General features: G+C 33.9%; 1 protein-coding gene across 4 annotated transcripts in view; it reads right to left on the bottom strand.

The window, feature by feature from the left end:
• Window positions 1-13637, bottom strand: part of LOC126979034 (uncharacterized) — a 160146-nt gene continuing 146509 nt past the window's right edge. For 2 of the 4 annotated variants that reach the window (XM_050828202.1, XM_050828205.1), the window contains 4 exons: window positions 4531-4771; window positions 2169-3086; window positions 1174-1439; window positions 1-793 (listed from right to left, as the gene is read on the bottom strand). In XM_050828202.1, the coding sequence (XP_050684159.1) occupies window positions 746-793; window positions 1174-1439; window positions 2169-3086; window positions 4531-4771 (1473 nt within the window). In that variant the 3' untranslated portion in view covers window positions 1-745. Of the gene's footprint in view, window positions 794-816; window positions 1440-2168; window positions 3087-4530; window positions 4772-13637 lie in introns of those variants that run through there. The other 2 variants (XM_050828204.1, XM_050828203.1) reach the window with 2 other exon arrangements.

Here is a 13637-nt window from a genome sequence, read left to right as displayed (position 1 = left end):
AAAATGACTTGATAAATTCGGTATCCCATTGATATTATATCTTTAATACTGATGTCAAGCATACGTCGTCAGCGGTGTTGTTATAAATCATCGGTCCGCTGGAGAAGAACACTACAGAAGAACACGACAGGGGTTGGGCAAAATAGGATATATTTGTGGAACACGACAATGGAATTGCCAACAACCCACAACATTATTATAACTTATTTACATTATAAGTTAAGTTTATCATATGATGTCTTAACATATTAATGCCAGTAAATGTTCTCATTACGATAAACGCGAAAAATAACCATCCCATCATAAGCCATCAATGATTTCTGTATTGTTAAAAGTTTTACAAAAAATTATTTTGAACAGCCGAACTGTAAAAAATCAACCAACAATGTGAATACATACACACGCCCTTCGTACATATAATGACCAATAGAGCAATAATATATTAATCTAAGATTAAACATCTTTTAAAATAAAAACGATGAGACTCTATCCCTTGATAATATAACACTTAAAAAAAAATCACAAAACATATAAACAGTTGGCCGTTCATTTGAATATGGCCATCCTTTATATTAAGAAAGTCAATAATTTTGTGCTTATACAAAATTTGTCATATTTAAAGGTACAGGCGGATACCTGGGGTCTGCCCGACCTAATTCATACTCACCATAATGGCAACACTAAATAACTGTAGTGGTCAGAATAATATTACGTAGGCTCGTTCCTTCTTCGAAAGATTCATTCCTTATATTGTAAAAGAAGACAGTTGAGTTGGTTCAGCGTGATGATATTTCTGAAAATATTAATATTTTCTTTTTTCTTACATAAGCTCTTTAAAATATTATCTGCCCTCCCTCCTTAAACAAAGATAAGTCTCTTGTAATAATTTTTCTGGCGTGACTTATTCTATGCAATCACCAGTACCAATTTTAACTACAGTCCCGTTTAATGGAACATTTGGAAAAACGAAATCTTTTTCTTTAAATAGAATCTAACGAAAAACTAACATCAGCATTCCACACCAAGTTTACAAAAAAATTATTGTTAAAAAACAACCAATATATCTGGAATAAACCGAGGGTGTCCTGAACAAAGCGTGCATGCATTTCTATGGCAAATAAGAAAATGGGATTAAAAATAAAAAGAAACATCGATGTTAGCACCTGTCATCACCTCAACCGGTAATGAACTCCTGCGAACGAGGTGAGGAGACGTCTCGTTAGCTTTGGTCTTCCATATTTGAGCGGTGACCGTCAGTTTCCTCCTCGGGTTGTTGTTGCTCTTTGTCCCTGCTAGCGCCGCGAGTCCTGGCAGCTCGGACGGGCTGATGGGAGCGGGTGCAGAACCTCTCCTTCGTGATGAAGAATCATTGCCGGCTAAAGCTCGAAGCAGTTCCGGAATAACTGCGACTACTTCACGCATAATCTTCTCTTTTGGGGCTGAAAGATAGAGTTAATTGCATGACTTATGTAGTACTGGGTTCTTTTGTTTTATGAAAATAACGGACGAGACGAGCAGGACGTTCACGTGATGGTAATTGATACGCTCTGCCCATTTAAATGCAGTACCGCTCAGGATTATTTAAAATCCCAAAAAATCTTAGCACACTACAACTGCGCTCGTCACCTTGAGACATAAGATTTCAACTGGGTTAAAGGGTTAGGGTTTTGTTGTTATATAAAAAAAAAAATGAACCTTAACAGTGAAACAAGAAAACCTTCAAGCGAACAACACAGAAAAACCTGGAAGACGACTGGAGTGAAAACGCGATAAAATAGGTTTCCCCAGAGTCCGACTGCTGTTTAGGGCAATTTTGGCCCCCCAAAAATATCCATATACTAAATTTCTTCGATATCATTAGCCATTTCTAAGGTATAAATATTTTCAAAGATTTGCACCATTCATACAAAGTTGTTAATGAAAACATAAATTAGTTAAATGAGTTATTGAATAATCTTATTGAATAAATGTGGTTCATATCAAGATTATTATTGCATGATGAGCAATATTATTAATTAGGTGACAATAATCTTGATCTAATAATCTAATAACCGAATATTTTCGCTCATTATAGCAACAGATTTGTGATTCCACTTTGTCCCATTTCGCTACACATTACTATCAGCACATAGAACTTAAAGTATTGGTCTTAAAAATAATATAATTACCACATAAGTCATCCGCAGGCATAGATTTACGGCGACCTAGATGATCTTCAGCAGGAAACAACCCAAGATTGACTGAAGTCAGGTTCTCCCTCAGCTGGCTTCCGAGACACCATTTGCTGCCGCGGTGTGGCATGTTAACATTTTCTTTCTCCTTATTGTCCCCTCCTTGTATTTCAACATTGGAAGTAAACAAATTATCAGTCTTAAATTTATCATCTCGCAGCAATTCCCATTCATTACGGTGTGTGTTGGCTGAGTAAATAGTACCTTCAGCACTCGTATACAACGGGCGACAAAGGAGTGCGTGCACTTGCCCAGAATACTCCATGGGCGGGAAAGTCTTCTGACGGACAAGTTTGAATGTCCTGCCACCTTTGAGAACTGTTTTAAGCCTACTAGCTTGAACAGGAGTTGTTATCGAGGCGATAGAAGAGTTTGGTAATAGATTCTCGGTACTCAAAACTTTTTCATCGCAAGAACATTTCCCTGTGATGCTTTGTTGCGATTGAATCGAGGTGAGGCTGCCCTTCACACTAGTGTCTTCATTACCTTCAATTTCAATCAAAGATAGCGATGTATAGCTTTTATCCCTTTGAAACATATTGAGAGGCACGGAAAAACGTCTTAATTGTTCTTTAAAGCTAGTTGGTTTTGGTGGATTAAATGAACTCCTACGCAAAGGGAGAAGCATTTCGGAACTCTCTGAGAGATTTGTTTCTGAGCCGATTTCTACATCATCCGCAACCACTTCAGCATCAGATGTTTCTGTTCTTATCTCTTCAGCCAACTCCTGTGCAACTAATGTTTCCCATTTTTTCTGATTGTACTTGAGATTGTTAATCATCTGCGATGAAAGATCGTTTTGTAAAAATTTGTGCCATTCGGCTATCAGCGGTGTGGCCACAAACTTAAAGAACCCTGAAATAAATATAATTTTTTTAAGAAAAAATAATAGATTTTATCTATCTAGAATAGCAGAATATAAAATTAAGGGACTTAATGTTAAAATGCGGCAATCGAGTTTGCAAAATTAAAAAATGAGTGCATTTTTATATTTAATCCAAATTATTGTCCTTTTCTAAAATACTAATTAGTATAATAATTGCAATTATATCAGATTATTATTTGATAGACTATAAATTTTAAGGTCATGTATTTGTTAAGATCATGAATTTATCTGCATTTATTTCCAAATAATAAATATAAAGCAAGGTGCGTAATATAAATTATTCTGAAATATAAAACTTTAATAAACCAATAATTTTAATATTAGTTATGTACGAGGGATTGTAATCAAATTTTGATTAACCTGGCTAGTTTATCTTGCTAGTTATCAGTTTTATTATATATTTGCGAAAGTATCCATTCACGTTAATACATCGCTGCATCTGACGGAACTGCGAAAAGCACTTTGCCAAATTGTCCTTAGGGGTCTCTTTGACGGCGTTTTTAAACGCAGCCACAGCTGCCTTGGTGTCTACGAAACGCTTTTCTTTTATTTTCGCGAATAAATAAAATCGCTTAGCCCGAGTTCGGAGCTATACAGTGAGTGAATCAGTAATTTAAATAGTCGATCATTCACCTGGAGGTGTGCGACTAGATGTTGTCCCTACAGCAAAGTCGTTTCTCTCGAAGTTTTTCCAAAACAAGTGGCAAACAATTGTTAGTGTACTAAGTGACTCTGCAGTAGCTGTTTTTCGATCCTCTAAAGTAATTTTCGTGTCATTATACGACAATTGTTTTATCTGTACTTCGGAAGCTACCACAATTTTTCCCACGCTTCGACCTCTCTTCACTTTAGTTGGCAACTCTTCGGAAGGAAACACCCACTGAGCAGACTGTGTATTAGTTTGGAAATCATACCAGTTCATACATTAACATATCAGATATCGCAGATCATTGGTGAGTTTAGTGCGACCACGCTTAAACTCATTAAACAACCAGTAGCACGAATTGGGGCTACATCGTCAAAGGCCAATGTGCCAATAATTCATAGTCATGTTGACTTAGATGACATCGAAAGTCATAAAAATCAATGCAAATACAAAACATTCTCTATAATATTCTCATTTTCAAATTCTATTTATAAAATTTAAGCTTATTATTTTTATAATATTGTTTATAAGTGACCATTTCGAAAAAGAGTCAGGATCACGTTAGTAAGTTTTTATGAAACAAAATCTTAAAAATGATACATTATATATTCTATTTTTCGTAAGTGTAGTTTTTCGATAGTTTCATACTCTACAATACAATACCTCCCAAAAAGGGAGCATTAGTATTGATGTATTTAAACATTGAAATGAAAATGAATGCAGAAGCTAAATAAAAAGAAAGTTTTAATATTAATAATGCAACCAACCTATCTGGATCTTAGGTACAGTAGTGTTCTGGCGGTCACACAGAGCAGTCACAGGAAGGTTCAGCTTGCGTTCATAATCACCCTGACGGAAGAACTCCTCGCATACCTTCAGGCTCCACTTCCGACTGATTTCCCAGGGGCGGCAGGGGTTTGATATATCAGCACATTTGAGAGCTATTTGTAGCACCAGGTGTCGGTGATCGGGATTAGATAGATCTAACGTTTCTGTATCAAGTAGGTTCTGTAAGAAAACATGAAATATTAACAATACAAATTCGTTCATTATATTTTCTTTAACTTTTAAATACTCGTACGACACTTTCGGTATGGTAAGGACACAAATTTGTTAAACATTTTTGAATACTATCTAGATTCAGATCATTGTCATAATTAATAAGTATAGTAAATTAAATTGCGAACTATTCTTTTATATGGCTAAACTTTTTCCCAATGCATACTTGCAACAACAGATGTGTTCACTCTTGTTTCCCGTGTCGTATAGAAACACAGCGTAAGAAATATTATTCCTTTCGATTGGAAGAAAGTTCCTTGAGAATCGAGACGAGCAGGACGTTCAGCTGATGGTAATTGGAATACAGCCTGCCCATTACAATACAATGCCGCTCAGTATTCTTGACAAACCCGAAAATTCTGAGCAGCACTACAATTGCGCTCGTCACTTTTAGACAACATTCAGAGCGAAACACTAACAATATTATAAATATATTATAAATAGATAAACTTTCACGGTAAGGTTCAAATATTGCATTTTATCGGAGTAAAACGACAAAAGTCTACTTACTAACAAGTTTCGTAACGTTTATCTAGAGATAAAATGGTCAAAAATGTCATAAAAAATAAATCGGATTAGATAGATACCAATTACCAGTGGGAGGCTCCTTTGCACAGGATGCCAGCTATCTGTCCCTTTATCTTATGGGTACCACAAAGTAATGTGTAAGCATTACTGGGCAAATGAGACTTAACATCTTATGTCTCAAGATGACGAACGAAATTGTAGTGCCATTCAGAATTTTTGGGTTTTTCAATCATCCTTCAATTACCATCAGCTGAACGTCCTGCTCGTCTCGTCCCTTATTGTAATAAAAAAAAAATTGAAGATAGATTCATAAAATCAATCGCAATGACTCTACGCAAAGCAATGTGGTGTACATTTTCACAACAGAACTGTGATGAGTTTATTACGGTGTTTCTACATCCGGCCGAACCCACGCGCCGAGTTTTAATAATTTTACTATGTAGGTGACAAACAAGATTGATAACACATTTTTCTATGTGCTCAACCTAGATCTCCCATTAGTGATTACACGGTAAGAAGCGTTTACAGCCGGATTTAAGATATTAACAATTATTTAACTTTAAATTTAATGTATCAATGATATAATATATTAAACTTGAAAAAAGGAGTAGTACCAATTGGAACTCTCTATTTTTTTATGGATTTCGCTTGACGGTAGGTCGTATGTTCTGAATTGATAATGGGGAGTTCACTAAGCATGAGCGATGATTATTTAACAAGGACTCCTTAAGATGACCTTAAGATTTTGTTGTATGAAGAAGCCCTTGTAGGTCATATGTTTGACCAAATAATAAAGACAGATAAATGAAACTATAATAATCGGGTATACATATCGCGTATTTTATATAAAAAACAAATAACTTTGTTCAGATTCATACAATTTTATATTTTTTTTTTATTATAAAAAAAACCTCTATCAATCATGGAAAAATGAAAACATGGAAGTGGTCTATATACCAAAAATAAACAAAAAACATATATACATATAAACTATGATCACCATCCTAAAATTGTTGAGTTATTAGAATTCAAAATTATTTTAAAGCATTTTCACAACTAGTAGAATTAATTTTGAGTATATTTATTATATTGGAAACTAGGTAAAGGTATAATAATTTATATTACGATTAACAGTTTATTATTCCTCAAATATTCTTTCTATAACTTTATGTTTCTATGTATTTGTTAAACCAATAAACCCACTATATATATATAAAGTATAATTATATACTTCTAAAGAACGCTTGAGTAAATCTTAATCAAAACCTTAAATATTTACCTATAAGATATACTTTAACGAAGCACTCAGTTCGCCTGAAGATTTTACAAGAGCTTTTATGTAGAAAGCTAAAGTAGGGTCAATTTAATACATCAGATTTGACACTTTATCAAAATTCAATAACCTAACCGTGTAACCCTGGGGCAATCGAAAATTGTCAGAATGCACAATGACTTACTTTTCTCAGTTATAAATATGACGTATTTATTGTAATAATGACTGGAAAGAAAAATTTACGATTTGCTTGACTAATAAGCAATACGTAAATTTTTCTTTCCAAAATACATTTAAATTATACAATACAGTTTTTTTTGCAAAAAAAACAAAACGTCATTGCAAGGGTACGTCGATAAAGCCTTTTTTTTTAATCTAGGTAAGTTACCCGAAGAAAGTATTGAACATTCGCAAAATTTAGTATACTTAATTATTACCATTGAAAAAAAGTTTAACAAGATAATATAAGTAACCACATTTTGATAATTATAAAACACATCATTATTATAAACTAAAAAAGTACAAAAATAAATGAATAGAAATAAAATTATTTATGTTACAATTTTAGGTTAAAATCTCGTGGGATATGTTTGTGTAGCCTGGCCGTGACGCTACGAGGTTTAAGAGGGAAATTGAAAAGTATTACTCGAACATTTTGTATAATATTTCAGATATTGTGTCCTTTTGTGTTCTAATCTGTAAGTACAATGGAAAGGTAACAGTTATGTTTTCGTTAACCTGCATGAGTGTGTATTCAAATGGTACAAAGTAAAATTGAGACCTTCTGCTTGTTAATTACCATCTCAATAGAACTATATGCAAGTTGGACTTGAAAGAGTGGTTACGTAAATTGGACTATATCTCCACTGAAAACCGACATTTACAGCAACCGAGATTAAAATACATACAAACACACCAACACACACGCACATCTTTTCTTATAACTAATGTAGTGCTATTTTTATAGCTAAAGTACACTTTTACGTTTTACAAGCGGTGAGGTCCTGGTGATTTATAGTATAGTGTCAGCCTACTTCAGTTCAGTTTACCAGTGGGAGGCTCCTTTGCACAGGATACCGGCTAGACTATGGGTACCACAACGGCGCCAATTTGTGCCGTGAAGCAGTAATGTGTAAGCATTACTGTGTTTCGGTCTGAAGGGCGCCGTAGCTAGTGAGATTACTGGGCAAATGAGACTTAGCATCTTATGTCTCAAGGTGACGAGCGCAGTTGTAGTGCCGTCCAAAATTTTTGGGGTTTTTCAAGAATCTTGAGCGGTACTGAATTGTTATGGGAAGGGTGTATATTGATACACCAGTTGGGTGAATATTGGTAATTGTACCATCAGCTGAACGTCATGCTCGTCTCGTCCCTTATTTTCAAAAAAGACACCAACTCCTCATAAATACCAGGTGTTAAAACTGTAACACTTATGTACTTCATTAATTTAAAAAATCTTTAGAGAGACAAAAAAATATTATTATTCCTAAATAGAAAATTCGAGTAAACATTCCATCACGTTACTGGGGCATAATTAAAGGTTGTCACAAATTTTCCAATATTTCAGATGAAGGACTTGAATCGCAGTCTTTTATCATTGAGCGAAGTTACTCTGCGCGATTTGGTGGGCTCTTATTGAAAATAATTCTAGGTCGGAAAAATAAATTCATTATAATAGGCCATAATTTGGTCTCCTATTGCTTAATAATTATTACTGTTTCGCATGTATTGTACTGTAGTAGTTTTACTATGTCGAAATGGTCAGGAAAACGCCAAACAAACATTCTCGCGAACTAATAATGTAATTGTATGACTATTTCGAACTGTGTGAATCTGTTAACGGTTGGCCTCGTTTACATGGGACATAGCCGACCACCTTAATCCAGTCCAAGCATTAAGAATAGGGTTGTAAATAGCTCAAATTTTGAAAAAATAATATTCCAAACGAATGATAATCAGGCTCAGAAGAGATTTTTATACATACACCAAAAATAGAACGAGAAAATCTTAGGCGTTCATAATATTGATGCTACTGCAATCCTCAACCACATTTAGGAGTATTACTTGAGAAGAATGTCCTAAACGGAAAAAGCTAATGGATTTGTTAAAAGAAAACGGTTTCTTTTTTAGCAGTAATCCTCGTAAAAGGTTTTGAAATCAATTGGTTTTAGAAAGTACTGAATAGCGGAAAGTTTTCCTGGAACGCTACGATATTATTCAGAGGAGAGTAACTAACATTTTTACGAGTAATGGAATAGAAGGACATACGAGCGTGCGGGTTCACCTGGTGTTAAGTGATCACCGCCGCCCAAATTTTCCTGCAACACAGTAATCACAGGAGCGTTGCCGGCTTTTTAGAAAAGTGTACGCACTTTTTATGAAAGTAGTGGTACCCTTCTCGTATCGTCCTGCAAACACCGCACAAGGAAGCTCATTCCACAGCTTGGTTGTACGTGAAAGAAAGTATCTTAAGAACCACACTGTGGAGGAATGCCAAACATCTAGATGGTGGGGATTGTTTTTTGTGGCGTGTCGTTCGAAGATGGAATATAGCGGTAGGAATCAGGTCAAACTGCTCTTCGTAACACTCCTAGACAAGGTCGTACTTATTAACGAACATGATTGAAAGCAAGCCTTATGGTTGCCCAGATATGGACGGATGGTGTAGCGGCGTCTACCCTCAGGGTGGAAAAAAAAATGCCCGTCTTATTAAATGTCTCATTACATCTGCGTCTAAGACTACAAGTGATTACCATGGAGATTAAGTCACAGGTTATAAAAAGTTTTTTTGAAAAACTGCTGTACAACGAGAGATGTATTGGACAATACTACGTATCATTATGTACAAGGTGATATAAAAACATTTATTTAATAAGACGTTATTATGAGGAAATCCATAATTATCCAAACGTTGTCAGTTTTCTTGAGTATAAATTCCGCTAAGATATTTTGTCTCATAATCAATTCGACACGTGTTTCCCCTTTACACGAGGCATCCTCAGCAGATGTTGACTTTGGCGAATTGATTAAAAAACAAATCTAGCGGAATTTATACTCAAAAAAACTCACAACGATTGAACAAGTTGCTATACCACCAACAAACAAAGCCAAGAACCATCTCAAGCAATTTAATACAAAATATTGTATAATGGATGGACAGAAAGGTCCTTGGAGGGTAGGAGCAGGTAGCCCTAGAGAATGAACATGAATTTTTTGATTGCTTCCCTACAAAAGCGGGTATAACGCCATTGATCATATTGCACAATAATGGGTCATGAAGCTCCTTACAGTACTGAGCTCTGCTACAAGCTACGTGTGCTACAAATCACTACAGCAAAAATTTCGTCGAAGAGAAACAAAATAATTTAATAGAACAAGACATGAAAATAGACAATAATGTTGAAAAGGAAAATAATAGTATCTCTGAGTCCGAACAGCAGTGATGACGACTATTTATCATATGTCGAACTGACCGACCAAACGTTGTATTGCCATATAAAGTAATTAAAAAATTTCAATAATTAAAATTTTTGGGGTATAAAAAATAGATGACGACCGATTCTCAGACCTACTAAATATATCGTACATAAAATTTATCGTACTACGATTATTGTATTCGATTGCCATCTAGCAACCCTATTACGGATCTGTGCATGGAACAGAATAATATTAAAATCGCGATACAAAAACAGTTGTAGATCGTAGAAGGGCGAAAATTTGAAGTTGTAAGTATATTTTGAAATATACATACAACTTCAAATTTTCGCCCTTGCTTAATCATAATAAATAAAAATGTGAAAAAAATAAAAAAATATTTAGGCGTATTTAGGCGAATGAAAATAGATGTTGGCCGATTCTCAGATATCGGTTCAGACATTTTGGAGGAGTTTGGTAACAAACACCGCGACACGAGCATTTTATATATAAGAGATAAGTTCAACTGAACAAATACATCTAATTTGTAATTTTTTATATGTCTTATTTTGTTTCCTAAATTTACTAATGAACATAAATAATCAGATACAAATTCTACTGCTCCTTTCTTAATATTCACTTGAACCCAATTACAGTATGAAAAGTCCGAATCGATTAATTCAATTTAAAATCGATGCTTTAAAGCAGGTAACTCACTACAAAGTTAAGACTGACAGATGTTAAATGTGATTTATTAAATTGGCTCTAGTTAATTACGCCCATTACGGAGTAGTTCGAATATTCACATGCAGCGGTTTGAATTATTTAAATCTAGGCTGACGTTGTTCTGTTAATCCAATACCGCATACGCGCACTACAAATCATTCTATTGACAGTCAGAATATATAACTGAGTTATTGAATTAGGAACGCCTGTCCACGACGTAACCGCCACAATCTGAATCGGATTTGTTTGATAATTTCTTGCAAACTTATGGTCATAAAGTTAAGCTTTAAGCACAATTGGTAGAACGTAGTGCCCAAACATTTTCCGTTTTATAATATGAAATGCAGAATAGATAGAGTATCTTTGCGATAATTATTCGAAAAGTTGAAATTTCTAGTAATTTTATCAATAGTTCTAATGATGTTAATGAGTGAAATGAAATGAAGGTTTTTCCGCGTATCTATAATTAATTAACTGTGAAGTGTTTGCCACGACATTCTCCTAGATCTAAATCAGAGCACGATGAGCACGTATTCATAAAACTACACGATTGCATGCATTCAATAGTCTTTGTAGTGTACAGACGGATCAAATCTGCAAAGACCGAAACTGTTGATCTCATTAAAGATTAACCATGAAGGGGAGATAAAATGTTTGTCATTCCGTGCTCATACAACTAAAAATGTGTTCAATACTTCAATGCTAACAGGTACTTCTTAGGAAGGCAGAATATTTATTTTAAGACAACAATAGCTTTGTTAATAAACAAAGCTTGCTATCATGCTTTTTAAGATATTATTAAAATAATAATTCTTCTACATCCCACGCTTTTTTTTATAACGAAATATATAATATTTTTTACACTATTTTCAATTTAAATTTATTGAATTTTATATAAAGCGTGTTCTTTATTTTTTCTAGTGATCATTTCTCTTTGTTTTATGTGATTTCTTAGTCTATGTAAATGTAAATAAATAGAAAAACTAACAGTTCTATGACTTTAGGTATATTTTTAAAAGTAAATTTTTTTTTAAATAACTTACAGCCGGTCTTTAACGGCCTTACAAATAAACTTGGTATAAAGTTATAACTGATGATAAACATAGAGAATGCAAAATGTTTACAATATCGTTGACAACACTGTCAATACAATGATAATTCTGAAATTATCCAAATGATAAGCTACCTTGCAAATAAACGCGGCAAACGTTATACGTCCGAACAAACCATTTGTAAGCAAAATGTCTATTTGTAAACATTTTACATATTCTTGGTTTATGCTTAGTTATAACTTTATGCCAATTTCATTTGTAAGGCCGTAGAAGTTTAGCTGCAGCAATAGTTAAATGATGTGTTATGAGCTGTGACGTGCTTAGCTGGTCATATTGTACGTTCCTTCAATAGTTGCTACAAATAAAAACACAATAAAAGACTCACAAGAAAAAGGCAAACCCACGTGAGGTTTATACTGAGCTAAGCGGTTTTCTTACAATATTTAGGTATTTAACATGTTTATATATTGCATAAGATAAGGACGAATAGTTTTGTTACCAGGTTGATTCAATGCATAATATTGTTTGAGTTTATTTTTAAAGTATCTTCTATCACACTGTTAGTAAGTAGATTTTGCCAAAACAGATCTATCTAAGGCAAAAACCACCTTCTACCGCTAAGACGGGTTTTATTTAAATTTAATTTGGTATTAACACTTTTCATGAGTTTTAATACTATAAAATGAAAATCCTTCGATCGTTAAAAATATTAGTTTTTAGTAATACATGCGTTATAGCGGTAATATTTATAGCGTCGTTATTTCTCAGTTTAACAAGACTTTTACTTTTTATAAATAACTCTGGGTTATCGACTGCCGTGAAAATACTAAAAGAACGGGAATAAAACATTTGGATATCATTTTTTAATTTGGTGTTTAAATATCTTGTTTTTTTTTTTATAACTAAACTGGGTATTATATTATGTTCTATCATAATTAGTTTTCTTGTAACGGAATCTACTGTGGATAGTTTTGATATCAATAACTTGCTTGAGACCGCGCCAAGCAAATAGGCACACTTGTTCTCAACTTACTCTAGAACAAAGCTTGCTTACATACAATACTAATACTTACAAATTTGAAAATTTACAGTATCTTTTGTACCATCAAATCACTGATGAGTAAAAACATGACCGTGGTACTCGACTTTCCCGTAAAAGTCTTCTCTAAGGTAGATTAAAAAACACAAATGGTACTAGTCTCCAAGAAGCTACACAAAATATTCGAGGCATATAATTGTTAAATTATTAGTTATCTCAAACATACAAACTTCGTACGCATAGCCAATTATATGTACACTAATATTTGCCATTTAACTATTGCCACCTTGAATCATAATTGTTAGCGCGGGCGACGAATCGATTTTTCTGCCGTTAAAATCGATTAACTATGTTTTGGTGTGTTACTTACTTTTCAAGAAACACAATACGTCTTCGTGTTAATAGACGGCATTGTACGGCCATTTAAAATAGGTTTGTTTCAGTAGTGTTGTTTTTCAGCTATATGAAAAATTCAATTACGTATGACGTTGTTTCACCGTATCGGCTATAATCTCCATATTGATGAACGCTTGATATTTCATAGAATTAGAAAACAAAATATTACATTGATACAACCGTGGGCAAGTTCTTGGATCGTATTCAAATGTGTTTTCATACAGAAATATAACGACCATGAATTATTATTGTGATTAGGACATAAAAGCAACAACTAATTAGTTTATGGCTTTAGTTGACGACTTCATTTTTATTAACGTAGTGGTAACACCTATCTTTTTCTAGCTCCCAAGTCACCAAATGCTGGTTTTTTAAAGATCAAATTCT

Source organism: Leptidea sinapis, chromosome Z (genome assembly GCF_905404315.1).
Source record: "Leptidea sinapis chromosome Z, ilLepSina1.1, whole genome shotgun sequence".
Classification (NCBI taxonomy): domain Eukaryota; kingdom Metazoa; phylum Arthropoda; class Insecta; order Lepidoptera; family Pieridae; genus Leptidea; species Leptidea sinapis.
Note: the sequence above shows the minus strand (reverse complement) of the source record. Positions and strands in the feature narration are given on the sequence as shown.